Source organism: Podarcis liolepis, assembly GCF_965112155.1.
Source record: "Podarcis liolepis genome assembly, chromosome: 4".
Lineage (NCBI taxonomy): Eukaryota > Metazoa > Chordata > Lepidosauria > Squamata > Lacertidae > Podarcis > Podarcis liolepis.
The window spans coordinates 86,530,943-86,545,277 of record NC_139558.1 but is presented as its reverse complement, the minus strand read 5'-3'; the positions used below and the strand labels follow the sequence as shown (position 1 = coordinate 86,545,277).

The following is a 14,335-nucleotide window of genomic DNA, read 5'->3' as shown; positions in this document are numbered from 1 at the left end:
CGGCTATTAGCGGCTTAGCGGCTATTAACGGCTTAGCGGCTTTAAGAAAAGGGAACAAACTCACAAGAACTCGCAAGACGTTTCGTCTTGCGAAGCAAGCCGATAGGGAAATTCGTCTTGCGGAATGACTCAAAAAACGGAAAACTCTTTCGTCTTGCGCGTTTTTCGTCTTGCGAGGCATTCGTCTTGCGAGGTACCACTGTATATATAAACAGTGTCTTAAGTTTGGCCTCATTGAGGGGCAGTATTTCAATATGAGTAGGATAAATGTTTGTTTGGTTTTTTAGAAAAAAAGCACTGTATATAAATATTTTAAATGGACAAATTCTAAGTTGAGTGTCGGAGGTGTTTAAGTGGGTTTTAATTCCTCCTCCTGTTTCAAAGGCAGGAAATGATATTAGCATTTTCTTGTTTAAAGCCTCCCCCTCTGCTGAACTCCAATTTCAATTCCTGCCTTGCTTGGAGCAGTACCCACGTGGCTCTCTGTGCATGTATTCTATCTTGCTCATCTGCATGGATAACACTGTGACCAAAGCCTCAACAGGCAAGGGGATATCAAAATGGGTCTCTCTATTTTGAGGGGACAGTCCTGATCTCCTGGGCCAAAAAGTGTCTGGTATCCCTGAGGTCAGAACACATTTGAGGTGTGAGAGACTGGAGAGGCAGAAGGAGGGAGGGAGTCAGTCCCATCCTATCTTTTCTTCTTGCTCATCATTTATCCATTGCTCTGCTGATTGTGGAGCATATGAGGATTAACTATAGTCACTGTGTAGTTACCAGAGCAAATGTTTTAAGATAGTAGATAGAACCTATGTGTTGCTTCTTAAGACAGATGTTCTACCAGACCATCTTGCCCAGGAAGACTCCCTGAGTGAGTGCCTGAGGGCCCTGCTCTTGCCACTTACCATCTGGCCTGGGGCGGGGCATGGGGCCTCATAAGGACTGCGTGCTGCTTGCGGCCTGCTGCCCAGGAGGACTCCCCTGAGTGAGTGCTTGAGGGCCCTGCTCTTGCCACTTACCATCTGGCCTGGGGCGGGGCCTGGGGCCTCATAAGGACTGCGTGCTGCTTGCGGCCTGCTGCCCAGGAAGACTCCCTGAGTGAGTGCCTGAGGGCCCTGCTCTTGCCACTTACCATCTGGCCTGGGGCGGGGCCTGGGGCCTCATAAGGACTGCGTGCTGCTTGCAGCCTGCTGCCCAGGAAGACTCCCTGAGTGAGTGCTTGAGGGCCCTGCTCCTTCCTGCCACTTACCATCTGGCCTGGGGCGGGGCCTGAAGCCTCATAAGGACTGTGTGCGGCTTGCTGCCTGCTGCCCAGGAAGACTCCCTGAGTGAGTGCCTGAGGGCCCTGCTCTTGCCACTTACCATCTGGCCTGGGGCGGGGCCTGGGGCCTCATAAGGACTGTGTGCTGCTTGCGGCCTGCTGCCCAGGAAGACTCCCTGAGTGAGTGCTTGGGGGCCCTGCTCCTCCCTGCCACTTACCATCTGGCCCAGGGCGGGGCCTGACAGGCCTCACTAGGACAGTTGTTATTGCTGGAGAGGCACAGAGTGTTTTTAAAATGTTTTTAAAAATTTTCTTTGGATTTTTTGTATGTGGGGGGGTGGGGGTGGGATGGATATTTGGTTGGGCTTGGGGAATTATTATTTTTTTATTTTGATGTTTTTGTAATTTTTACATTTTTTGTTTGTATTGTTTTATTGGTTTTGTTTGTTTGTTTAAGGTGTTATTTTGTTTTTAGGGGGAGGGTTCAGGGCTGCCGGGGAGTGGGCCCCAGCCCATAAAATGGCTGGGGCATGTTCCACAGGGGGGGATGCACTGGGACAACCGATCTCGGTGATCACGGTAGGAGGAGGAGTTACACTAAGACCAGACCATGTCATTACAGAGGAGGCAGGTTTAGTCGTTGTCTGAGGACTATCCCTGCCTCCGGGTCTGGTCCTGACCGGATGGATACTAGAATCAGCAAGGGATACCCACATGACCTGAAGGTGCTCCTGTGCAATGCCAGGTCAATGATTCATAAGACCACTGCCATCCATGACTTGATCATGGATGGAGGATTTGACCTGGCATGTGTAACAAAGACTTGGTTGGATGAAGCAGATGGGCCTGTCCTTGCCGCTGCTTGTCCACCAGGTTTCTCTTATGCACAGCAACCCAGGTCATGTGGGCGGGGAGGGGGGGTTGCGGTGATTTTTAGGAAGTCATTAGTTTGCACCAGGCGTCCTATTGGGAAGACCCAGTTTTCTGAGTGCATGTTCTGGAAGTTGGGCAATAGGGGCAGTACAGGATTCCTTTTGGTGTACCGACCTCCCCGCTGCACCAAGGATTCCCTGCCCGAGCTGCTTCAGGTCGTGGCGGATGTTCTCCTGGAGACACCTAGCTTGGTCGTCCTAGGGGATTTTAACATCCATGCCGACACGACCTTACAAGGGGCCGCTCGGGACTTCGTGGAAAGCATGGCCTCCATGGGGCTGTCCCTGAATAAGTCTGGCCCAACCCATAGCCGTGGACATGCCTTGGACCTGGTGTTTACCTCTATGGATGTTGGTGATCTGACACTAAGTAAAAGCGAAACGAAAGAAGTGCCATGGTCAGATCACTTCCTGGTGCAACTGGACTTCTCTGTGACCCATCCCCTCTGCAGGGAGGTGGGACCGATTCGGATGGTCCGCCCCCGCCACTTAATGGATCCAAATGGTTTCCAGAGAGTGGTAGGGGATGCTTTATCCAATGTTGATGGCCTTTCAGCTGATTCCCTGGTGGCCCGCTGGAATGTGGAGTTAACCAGGGCTATTGACTGTTTGGCTCCGAAGCGCCCTCTCTGATTGCATGGAGCCCGGACAGCCCCGTGGTTTTCCACGGATCTGAGGGCAATGAAACAATCGTTGAGACGGCTAGAGCGCCGGTGGCGGATAACTCATTCCGTATCTGACCGGACACAGGTTAGAGCTCAACGTCGAGCCTACCAAGTGGCGATAGCGACGGCGAAGAAGAATTTCTTCACCGCCTCTATTGCATCTGCAGAAAACAGCAGCAGGAGACTTTTTCAGGTGGTTCACAATTTAGCGGAACCACCTGCAACATCGGGGCCCAGTACGGACCACATGTTCTCCTGCAATGATTTTGCAAAGTTTTTTGCAGATAAAATCGCTCAGATTCGGGAAGAAGTAGACTCCACCGTGGGAGCAGGGCCGGGACGGGAGAGTGCTAGAGTTCTGTCTAGTCAAGTTGAGTGGGATCAATTCCAATCTGTTACCTCCGAGGATGTGGACAGGCTGCTTGGACGAGTGAAACCAACCACCTGTCTCCTGGATCCTTGCCCATCCTGGCTTATAAAAGCTAGCCGGGAAGGACTGGGCAATGGGCTTCGTGGGGTGGTGAATGCTTCCCTCCGTGAGGGAGCCTTCCCAGACCCGCTGAAAGAGGCGGTTATTAAACCGCTTCTTAAAAAACCATCTTTAGATGCGGCCACGATGGCCAACTATCGCCCAGTCTCAAATCTTCCATTCCTGGGCAAGGTGATTGAGCGAGCGGTTGCCGAACAACTCCAGGCACGCCTGGAAGAAGCGGACCATTTGGATCCCTTCCAGTCGGGATTCAGGCCTCATCATGGGACTGAAACTGCCTTGGTCGCACTGGTTGATGATCTCCGGCGGGCTAGGGACAAAGGTGAGAGCTGTTTCCTAGTTCTGCTGGATCTCTCAGCGGCGTTTGATACCATCGACCATAGCATCCTTCTGGACCGTCTTGAGGGGCTGGGAGCTGGGGGCACTGTTATACAGTGGTTCCGCTCCTTCCTCCTGGGCCATGTTCAGAAAGTGGTGGTGGGGGATGAGTGTTCAGACCCCTGGGCCCTCACTTGTGGGGTGCCTCAGGGTTCTGTCCTCTCCCCCATGCTTTTCAACATTTACATGCGGCCGCTGGGAGAGATCATCAGGAGGTTTGGGCTGGGTGTTCATCAGTATGCGGATGATACCCAGCTCTACCTCTCTTTTAAATCAGAACCAGTGAAGGCGGTGAAGGTCCTGTGTGAGTGTCTGGAGGCGGTTGGAGGATGGATGGCGGCTAACAGATTGAGGTTGAATCCTGACAAGACAGAAGTACTGTTTTTGGGGGACAGGAGGCGGGCAGGTGTGGAGGATTCCCTGGTCCTGAATGGGGTGACTGTGCCCCTGATGGACCAGGTGCGCAGCCTGGGAGTCATTTTGGACTCACAGCTGTCCATGGAGGCACAGGTCAAATCTGTGTCCAGGGCAGCTGTCTACCAGCTCCATCTGATATGCAGGCTGAGACCCTATCTGCCTGCGGACTGTCTCGCCAGAGTGGTGCATGCTCTGGTTATCTCCCGCTTGGACTACTGCAATGCACTCTACGTGGGGCTACCTTTGAAGGTGACTCGGAAACTACAACTAATCCAGAATGCGGCAGCTAGACTGGTGACTGGGAGCGGCCGCCGAGACCATATAACACCGGTCTTGAAAGACCTGCATTGGCTCCCAGTACGTTTCCGAGCACAATTCAAAGTGTTGGTGCTGACCTTTAAAGCCCTAAATGGCCTCGGGCCAGTATACCTGAAGGAGCGTCTCCACCCCCATTATTCTGCCCGGACGCTGAGGTCCAGCGCCGAGGGCCTTCTGGCGGTTCCCTCATTGCGAGAAGCAAAGCTACAGGGAACCAGGCAGAGGGCCTTCTCGGTAGTGGCGCCCGCCCTGTGGAACGCCCTTCCAGCAGATGTCAAAGTGATAAACAACTACCTGACATTCAGGAGACATCTTAAGGCAGCCCTGTTCAGGCAAGTTTTTAACGTGTGATATTTTATTGTATTTTTGGTTTTTATGGAAGCCGCCCAGAGTGGCTGGGGAGGCCCAGCCAGATGGGCGGGGTATAAATAAATTATTATTATTATTATTATTATTATTATTATTATTATTATTATTATTATTTTTTTAAAGATTGATGTTTTAAGATTGTATATGTACTTTTGAGTGCTGTCTTGGCCACTCTCAAGTTTCTGTTAATATTTACCTCCCTACTTAAATAGGCTTCTGCACTAAAACTTGGTCCTGCTGTTGCAAGCTAGTTTACAAGTATCTTACTGCATGCTCTATTTTACAGAATGACTATGTGGTAGAAACAAGTTTGGTTGGAACAGTGATGAATGGTTTGTCTCATCTTCATGAGTGCACTGAACGTGGACAATTTATAATTAGCCTGATAAGAGGATTGGGTGGAAATCTCAACATGAAATCACGGCAGGAATTTACAAAAGAGGTATTATTTGGAAGACAAAATTATTCTAATCATTAGCAGTTTCAGGGTAGACATAGAGGGGAAGAGCGGGAGAGAGAGAGTTTAAAATTAAAAATATATCTCAAGAAGAAGAAAAATAGCCAAAAACTTACATTGGCACTCAGTTGTGCCACCAAAAACAAAACCCAATAGTCTACATCAGATGTGAAGTGCAACAAAATTTCTTACATAACAAACAATGTGATGAGGAAAAATGTGTAGTGATTTCTAGATAGCATATGAAGATAAAGCATTGTACAAGTTTTGCATGTCTCAGTACAAAAAGATTAGTACACTCTTTTTTGAAGCTAAGCTTTTTATTGTTGGCTCTCAGGCAGAAGCAAGAGAACTTATATAGAGGGTTTGGACAGAATAACAGCGGTGAAGTCATTTTAGCCACATCACTGTGAATATTTATTGTTGAAAGTCACACTGAATTTTTTTAAAAGAAAAAAAAAAGAAAGGAGACTAATAAGTCTAAAAAATAATAATGAAATAATACCCTGAGTAGCAGAAACTTATGTTACATGTGGTGGAGAATGAAGAGTCGGTGTTTTGGATCCAGACTAAGTCATGCTTTAGTCCCATTGATTTCAATAGGACTAAAATGTGGCTACCAGTCTAGATCTAACTCTCTAGAATCATTAGAAGGGAACATGCTTTTTATGTTCTGAGCATGAACTGACATGTTCAAACTTGGGAGATAATTTTCTAGATGAAAAAAGGATACAGTTATTTTCTGTATCTAAGTTTCTATATCCAGACATATGGTCTAGATATAGAATGTTTTGTTTTAAACTGTTTTTACTGATAATTTTATTGTTTTATTCACTTTGTAAACTGTTTTGAGGTTTTATTTCAATCAAGTGTTAAATAAAATCTGGCAAAATAAATAAATAGATGTGTTTGTGAAGGATGTGTTTTATAGCAATTACGTTTGGTATTTTTAGGAGTACATTTAACAATGTTTTAATATAATTTTTGAAAGGTGTTTGCTTGGGCACGTGAGTCTCCACCGAATCCCAACAAACCATTGGACACCTATTATGATCCAGATACTGAACGCCTAATGTCATACCAATTGAAAAAGCCTGAAAACCTGACTGCTGATGATTTCAGCAATATCCAGACTCTTCCAGTCATTCAAACGCCTGATATGCAAAGAGGCTTGGATTACTTTAAACCTTGGCTAGGCTTTCATTGTAAGCAGCCATTTCTTCTTGTTGGGCCTGAAGGATGTGGAAAAGGGTACGGATTTTCATTTTCATACTAACTGTGATATCAATGCAGGCCTACTAATACTTAAAATGATGTTGATGGCAGTATTACTTGAAAATCACATGTTCTCTGATGGATCTGTTCCGCTACTCCAGGCATGTGGATTTCCTCCTTCTGTTTCTTTATACCATGACATCACTGCCCTGTGCTCCATTCCTTCTGGAATATTCCTAAAATATAATGTGCAGGTTGCTGTGGGTTTCCCATTCATGTCAGGCTGTCGCATGGTGTCAGGGATGCTCCCCAGCCAAAGGAATGCAGATGGCAGATAGTTAACTCTTCATTGTCAAAGAGAACACCTACAGTCATTTTTATGGCTCTGAATACCTATGCACACCAATCTAGCGCCTAGGCAACTATTCCCAGGTCCTAGGCTATATGTTGCTTCTGCAAGTCTAGTGCTTATCCTCACATTTAAGGAACCAACTCTAGCTGAGCTAGAGGGAGTCCGAAGTGGTTGGAGCTTTGCCTTGAGGGTGAGTTGTGGGTGGGATTTGGAGTGAGCTAGCGAAATGAGAGCTTCCAAATGAAGTGCTGTGCAAGAACAGTCAACCTCACAAATAAATGAAAATTCAAAGAAGCCTGAAGGATCAGAGCAATTTTAAAGTTTATCTTACTAACTGTGCTGTAATGAATACTCATGTGAAAACCATGTACTTGTCCAAGGTTAATGTTTTGCTTTCTAGTTGTTGCGTGTTCATTTCACATGGCTAAGACAGACTTTAGATGTTTCCCCCCAGTGTGCTGAATTTGCATCTTTTCATTCCCCCCCCCCCCCCAGAATGCTGCTTCGTTATGCCTTTTCCCAGCTTCGGTCCACTCAAATTGCCACAGTTCACTGCAGCGCACAGACTACATCTCGACATCTGCTCCAAAAATTAAGCCAGACATGCTTGGTGATCAGCACCAATACTGGGCGCGTATACAGGCCAAAGGATTGTGAAAGACTGGTTTTATACTTAAAGGATATCAATTTGCCCAAACCGGATAAATGGGGGACGAGCACACTTGTGGCTTTCCTGCAGCAGGTGAATAGAATTTGGTTTAAATGTTGCTTTCAGAATTCTAGTATAGGAAGGAACTTCACACTTCCTTTGATGTTTTCACGAAATTGCACTATAATATCTGGTATAATATTTGTTTCTTGAAAATCCTTGTGTATTATTTTAAAAGCATGTTTCTCTGAATGCATTTGTGTGCCTGTCAGTAGAAGACTTATTGTTCAGGAGGGTGAGCTTCTGGGTGCGCTGCATGGCTATCTATTCATTTATTACCGTCTCAGGTCGTAATTCTGACATTAGTCCTTTCCCCAAATAGGAAATTACGCAGTCCATTAAACATGGGTGCAGAATAAAATTTGCAGCTTGACAAGAGTAAGCAAGACAAGTTATGATGCACAATGTTTGGTTTAAATAACAAGTTCAGGAGTGTTTGTAGTGCAGCATTTTGGTTCAATTATTGTGGAAAACAGGTCACATGTAAGAAAACCTACATTTATATGCACTTCAAATTGCTTCCATTTAGTGTTGTTTTATTTCTTACCAGCCATTCACCTTAAGGTTCCAGCAGGGGGTTGCAATAATTAAAATATTAATATTAAAATCAGTTAAAGCAAGCTACAGTGTAAAGAATAGGGTGGGTTTGAATTCTGTCTATAGATACAGATAAGGTACCAAAGGCCCAGATAAAGAGGTGCATCTTCAAGAGTCAATGAAAGCTACATAATGAACCTCGCAGATGCACTATGAGGAGGAATTCTACACCTTGTGTCGCGAGTCATCAGGCAGCTCCACTATGGCAATTGGGGCATCCAATGACCTTGAGTCGGGACTCTCCTGGCAACCCACTTGGTCCCTTCCCAGCATCTATATCAGTGCCTCCCAGGTTGCTGGGCTCCTGTCCAGGATCCAGTTCACAATCAACCCATTCTTCCTTTTGCTCTGATCAGCCCTGTTTAGAGATCTCTATGGGGCTCATAACATCAGTAGTGATTTGGGCAGTGTCTTCAGCTAACAGTGGGCTTGCTGTAGCATTCCCAACTTACAAGATCATGTCTTCCCTCTTTTCCCAGTGACTAGTTCTCCCCAAAGTGCCTTCCATTTTGAGTGTTGCCGACCTCTTGTGCACCTTCATGTACTGTAGAAATTTCATACATTCAGAATTAATGAATTAAGGAAATTTATGTGTTTTCCATAGTAGATTTTGTTTACATAATTCAGCATTTCTCCTTGAAATGTGTGCATTTCGCATAGAGTTAACCTTTATTAGACCACATAGTCATAGTTACTGCTATTTGCATAGTCTTTGAAAAAGCCTCTTACAAATATTAAACATTTTTTTCTGCTTATTGTATGTGTCTGTTCTGTAAATTTTATCTTATCCCAAGGTGCTGACTTATCAGGGATTTTACGATGAAAATCTTGAATGGGTGGGCTTAGAAAACATCCAAATTGTGGCTTCCATGTCTGCTGGGGGAACACTGGGAAAGCATAAACTTACTTCCAGGTTTACTTCTATTGTTCGTCTGTGTGCAATTGAGTAAGTATCTTCTTGATAATTCTTAATATTTCCATATATTAGACTAACAGAATTTATGAACTCTTTTTATTCCTCTACACATCTATGTTCTCTAAATTATAGCTTAACATACATTATCCTCAGAAAAGTAGTATGCTTATTGTCAGGGCCTGGACTTAAGGGGGAAAGATTGAGGAGGAATGGTAGAGGTTGACCCCCCTTCTCCTGGAGCTTCCAGAGGAGAGGAATTACAGCAGTGGTTTGAGGAAGGTCACAGCTCAGAGACAGGCGAACAGAAGAGTTGAGAAGTGTTGGGAGAAGGGAGCGGGGAGACAGAGCAGCCAGCTGATGTTATCACTGGAGAGTATTTCTGACCCCCCTTCTCCCAGAACTTAGCATTCATTGAGGGTGCAAGAGCAAAGGACTCAGAGACAATTAGCCCCTGGCGGCCACCGTAAGGGGAAGTGCTGTTGGTAGGAAGGGAGGTGGGAGGAGCAATGCTATTAATGGGAGGCAGACTGCATTCTTTGTCTCTTGCCGTGATGGTTGAATAAACTCATTAGTAAGAACTGTGTTCTTCTCTGCTCCTTGCGGCCACCGGGGAAGGGAGAGAATTCCCCGGAGTCTTGACACTTATGGAGAATAGAATTTTTATTTATACGTTCTCTTTAGACATTTGGGGTGAACATGTCCACTCTTTAATGAAGGGAGCAGGCAGTGTTGCACATGCAAGCCTCTGCTGGCTCAATTTCATACCTTGCCTCTCAGCATGGAAAGTATGAAGGGAGATTCTAAGAATGTTTGGGTGCACACATGTAGAATCCTCCCTGTTATCTTAAAGTCATATGATCTTAAACTTGGATACCATCCATATTAAGGTAAAGGGACCCCTGACCATTAGGTCCAGTCATGACCGACTCTGGGGTTGCGGCGCTCATCTCGCTTTATTGGCCGAGGGAGCCGGTGTGCAGCTTCTGGGTCACGTGGCCAGCATGATTAAGCCGCTTCTGGCGAACCAGAGCAGTGCACAGAAATGCCGTTTATCTTCCTGCCAGAGCGGTACCTATTTATCTACTTGCACTTTGACATGCTTTCGAACTGCTAGGTTGGCAGGAGCAGGGACCGAGCAACAGGAGCTCACCCCGTTGAGGGATTCGAACCGCCGACCTTCTGATCGGCAAGCCCTAGGCTCTGTGGTTTAACCCACAGCGCCACCCACGTCCCTTCCATATTAATGTAGTCCTGCATTAATCTAATTGAAAGCATAGCTAATGCAGTCTGGTTCTGACTCATCTTTTGGTTACTGGATGAAAAATAGTACAGGCAGCAACCATTTTGTGCCTATCCAACTGATGTGAGACTTCAGATATACAGGTCCTTTTGGTCCCAGAAGAGGGCATAACAGGGGCAGGGCGGGCTTATACACACTCCACCGATGTACACGGGGTCCAGGAACGGAACCTTTGTGCAAAATGCTCACTGTATGTAATGATCTTATAAATTAACATTTTTTACCAGTTACTGGAACAATCTTTTGGATGAAGATCTTCAAAGAAGCCAAACTTCATTTCATTTTTGGTCTGTTCAGCTCATACTGATGGTTATAGTTCTAAGTAAACAATACAAATTAATTTAAAATAACTGTGAAAGTTTGATACTTATAATTCCAATTTCTAGTTATCCAGAAAGAGATCAGCTGCAAACAATTTATAGTGCATATTTAGAACCTGTTCTACACAAGAACCTAAAGAATCATCCTGCTTGGGGATCTTTGGCGAAAATCCATCAGTTGGCAGGATCTATGGTTCAAGTATATGAGCAGGTACAAATGATTTAATTTGGATTCTAATGAAACGGTATAAACTTTGGTGTAGAATTTATGTCTCCTGTATTAAGAGTTTCTACATCCTGGTGAAATAGCAAAATACCTAGTGGCGCAAATGAGTCTGTTCAATTGTGTCTCCCATTCAATGTTTCCTCTGTGCTGTTTCTGTATGTATACCAGATTCACTTTTATCCAAGTTTTAATGATTTTAAACTTTGTAGTCATATTTATAATGGTGAATATTTGAATGCCCCAGTGTCTTTTAGAACAATGCAGCTGCACTGCGTACAATACATCTGGAAGCAAGATTCATAGAGTTGGAAGGGACTATGAGGGTCATTTTGGCCAACTCCCTGCAATGTGGGGCTCGAACCCTCGACCTTGAGATTAAGAGTTATATCCTGAATATTGTTATTTTGTCTATTCACTAATGAAACAATTCTGTAGTCCTGTGCACACTTACTTGAGAGCAAATCCTGTTGAATTTGGTAAAAAGTAAACTTGTGCACAATTGTGCTTCTAGGCATGTAAATGTATATACATATATTTTGTAGGAAAATTGTAGGAAATTACGATAATATATTGTTGAAAACAAGTGTTAGTCTTGTAGTAAAAGAGGTAGTTTTGACATCATTTATATTTCCAGATTCGAGCAAAATTCACAGTAGATGACCATAGCCACTACCTATTCACACCATGCATTCTTACTCAGTGGGTTCTAGGATTGTTCAGATATGATTTAGCAGGAGGTGAGTAACTCTGACTTACTCTCTATGACTAAGCACCTAGTTAAGTTTTTGCTGGAGTTGAAGTTGCCAAGCTGCTTCTTAATCTCTGCAGACTGTTCTGATGCATATGCTGCTTCAGGTTCAATACTATTGTCAGTATGTCTGGCAAAGATAATAAATGCAAACAGTATAAAAGGTTGTAAACATTGTGGTCAGTATGGTGACATATGCATATGTGGTGACCATGTCCCGTTGTATCCAAGTTTTGGAACCTGCCATTTGCAGAAATGGCAAACATTACACAGCAAACTATATGCCACGCCAGAAGTAGCTCTTTTAACCATTTGAGAGGAGCAAATTGAGAAATTAATATCTAAGGAACCAATAGAATTTACTTTGTTCATTTATTGCAGGGTGATAACCAAAATATGGAAAACTGCAGAACTTTTGACATTGAATTCTTGGTACAGTGAGCTGTGGCAAATAGCCCTGGCAGAAAAAATAATATATCAGTTTAAATAAGCAAAAGGCAAAGCTTTTATTTTATAGATAGAGAGACAGATAGATAGGTATTATTTTATCTCAATTACAAGTCAGGGACATATGCAGCAACATCTACTGAAGTCTTTCCTCGCATTATGAAAAAGAGACAGTGTGAGCTGTAATATTATGATGTAGCATACATCTTTTATTTGTCACACCATTTTGCTGTCTTACTTGCTGCTAAGATGAGGAGCACTTATACTTAGACAGCTATCCTGCCAATGACCTAAATGAAAATTCCTATTAAGTGCCATTGTATTGTTTTTGTTTAATGCTTATGAAGAGCCTGGTTTTACCATATACCTTTGAAATTAGAATAGTTTTGAAGCCTTCATTTTAATTCTTTATTTTTATTTCCCCCTTTGCTTCTTGATGGTCTCCTTCTGGTATGTAACCTATATTGCTGCATTAATTTTGACTTTCTGTTGAAATGCAGAATTTCAGAGGTTGAACTCTATAATGTATATTATTAATTTATACTTCATAGGGTCATCAACACACACGGTAGATACTGTTTTGGAAATTGTTGCTTATGAAGCCCGCCGTCTCTTTCGTGACAAAATTGTTGGATCCAAGGAACTTCATGTATTTGATAATATTTTGATGAAAGTTTTTCAAGGAGATTGGGGTTCAGATATTTTGGACAACATGGCAGGTAAAATAAAATAAAATGGTTGGTTTTGTTTTCATGTTTCCAATATTTATTGCATTGAAATAAAATTTATATAAAATATAATATGACCCCACCTTCATTATATTTTCGCAGATAGTTTCTATGTAACATGGGGAGCTCGTCATGAACTAGGAACCACTATGGCCCCAGGACAAACATTGCCATCCCATGGAAGGCCACTTGGCAAACTTAACTCAGCAGACCTAAAAGATGTCATCAAAAAGGTATATCAAAACAGATCAAGATATTTATATATATGTATTTCAGAAATTCATATGGGACTGAATACTAACTTGTACAGACAGACTTTCCTTCACTCAATGCGACTTCCCCTTCTCTCTTCCTTTTTGTAGCACCCTCACTACCCCAACATTTGCTCTGAAGAGTCCGCCAACTGCTGTAAAAACACACAGTGCTGCTTATTCTATAAACAGTTGCTAAAGGCAGCATCTTATACAGCTAAGGTTGTCCCTCATAAACTTACTTGTAGGACTTACCTCTGTGTAAATATGCATAGGATCAAGCAAACTTTTCATCAGGGGGCCAGTCCACTGTCCCTCAGACCTTGTGGGGGACCGGACTATATTTTGAAAAATATAAATACCCTGCAAGCTGGTCCCACAGCTGCCTCCGGACCTGGAGGAGGAATGTACTCTGCACGTGCTCAGGAGCACGTCTTGGCGCCATCTGCTCACTGGCTTTGTTGATGAGCAGCAGCCGCTCCATCGGCTTGTCCCCATGGAGTTCCCAGGTAGCGTCCACCACGCACTGTGGCCCGTCATCCGAGGCCAGGTTGGCAGACAGGCTATGCATGCAGATCGCTGGGGAGGCGGCGCGCAGCTCACCCTCCAGCTGCTCCAGCGTGGCCGCCGAGCGTGCCACCAGCAGCAGCGCTGAGCCGGGTGCCAGGCGCGGGGCCAGCAGGCTGAACTCTGGCTGAAGCCCCGTGCCGCACCTGTCACAATGCCCATGGCGCGGCCCAGACCTCTTGTGGTAAATTATTGTCTCCTGCTGTATGTGAATAATATACCATAGTATTAGGTGTCTTATACACTTAGCCAAGAGAGGGTTGACCAAAAGCTTCCTGAAGAGTGTGAATCTTTCCCTGCCTTTAGGAAACTGGAAGAATACAACCTACTTGGTGGTGTCCAAATGCCCACTCAGTAGCACCTTTCAGATAAGACTAATGGTCCCATTTGAGGTGATGTAATGTACTACTAATGGTGATGTTTCGTCTGTGATAGCGGTTTCATATCTTCTTGCTGCTTATTGAGTGATGAACAGGTGTGAATCAATGAATCGCCTGTTCTTCTATTCCTAATCAGGGAGATCTAGACACGTCTTTGGGATTATAATAACAACATAGAAGCCATTTGTATAGCTGGCAAGATAATTTCACAGCAGGCCACCAGATTTCATCACTCACCCAAACTTTCCAGCTGTACAAACATTTTCCCCCAATACAAATTGAGGTGAGAAGC

General features: G+C 44.4%; 1 protein-coding gene and 1 long non-coding RNA gene across 4 annotated transcripts in view; one reads left to right on the top strand and one right to left on the bottom strand.

The window, feature by feature from the left end:
- The window catches only part of LOC310705459, a 73,770-nt gene extending 72,275 nt beyond the window's left edge, over positions 1-1,495 (bottom strand). The window contains exon 1 of the long non-coding RNA XR_014525305.1: positions 1,020-1,495. This is a non-coding gene — a long non-coding RNA (uncharacterized lncRNA). The remainder of the gene's footprint in view (positions 1-1,019) is intronic.
- The window catches only part of DYNC2H1 (dynein cytoplasmic 2 heavy chain 1), a 164,829-nt gene that overhangs the window by 47,283 nt on the left and 103,211 nt on the right, over positions 1-14,335 (top strand). For 2 of the 3 annotated variants that reach the window (XM_083499072.1, XM_083499073.1), the window contains 8 exons: positions 5,117-5,272; positions 6,279-6,538; positions 7,350-7,596; positions 8,955-9,106; positions 10,763-10,907; positions 11,557-11,659; positions 12,669-12,836; positions 12,948-13,078. In XM_083499072.1, coding sequence (XP_083355198.1) covers positions 5,117-5,272; positions 6,279-6,538; positions 7,350-7,596; positions 8,955-9,106; positions 10,763-10,907; positions 11,557-11,659; positions 12,669-12,836; positions 12,948-13,078 — 1,362 coding nt within the window. The remainder of the gene's footprint in view (positions 1-5,116; positions 5,273-6,278; positions 6,539-7,349; positions 7,597-8,954; positions 9,107-10,762; positions 10,908-11,556; positions 11,660-12,668; positions 12,837-12,947; positions 13,079-14,335) is intronic. The other variant, XM_083499074.1, reaches the window with a different exon arrangement.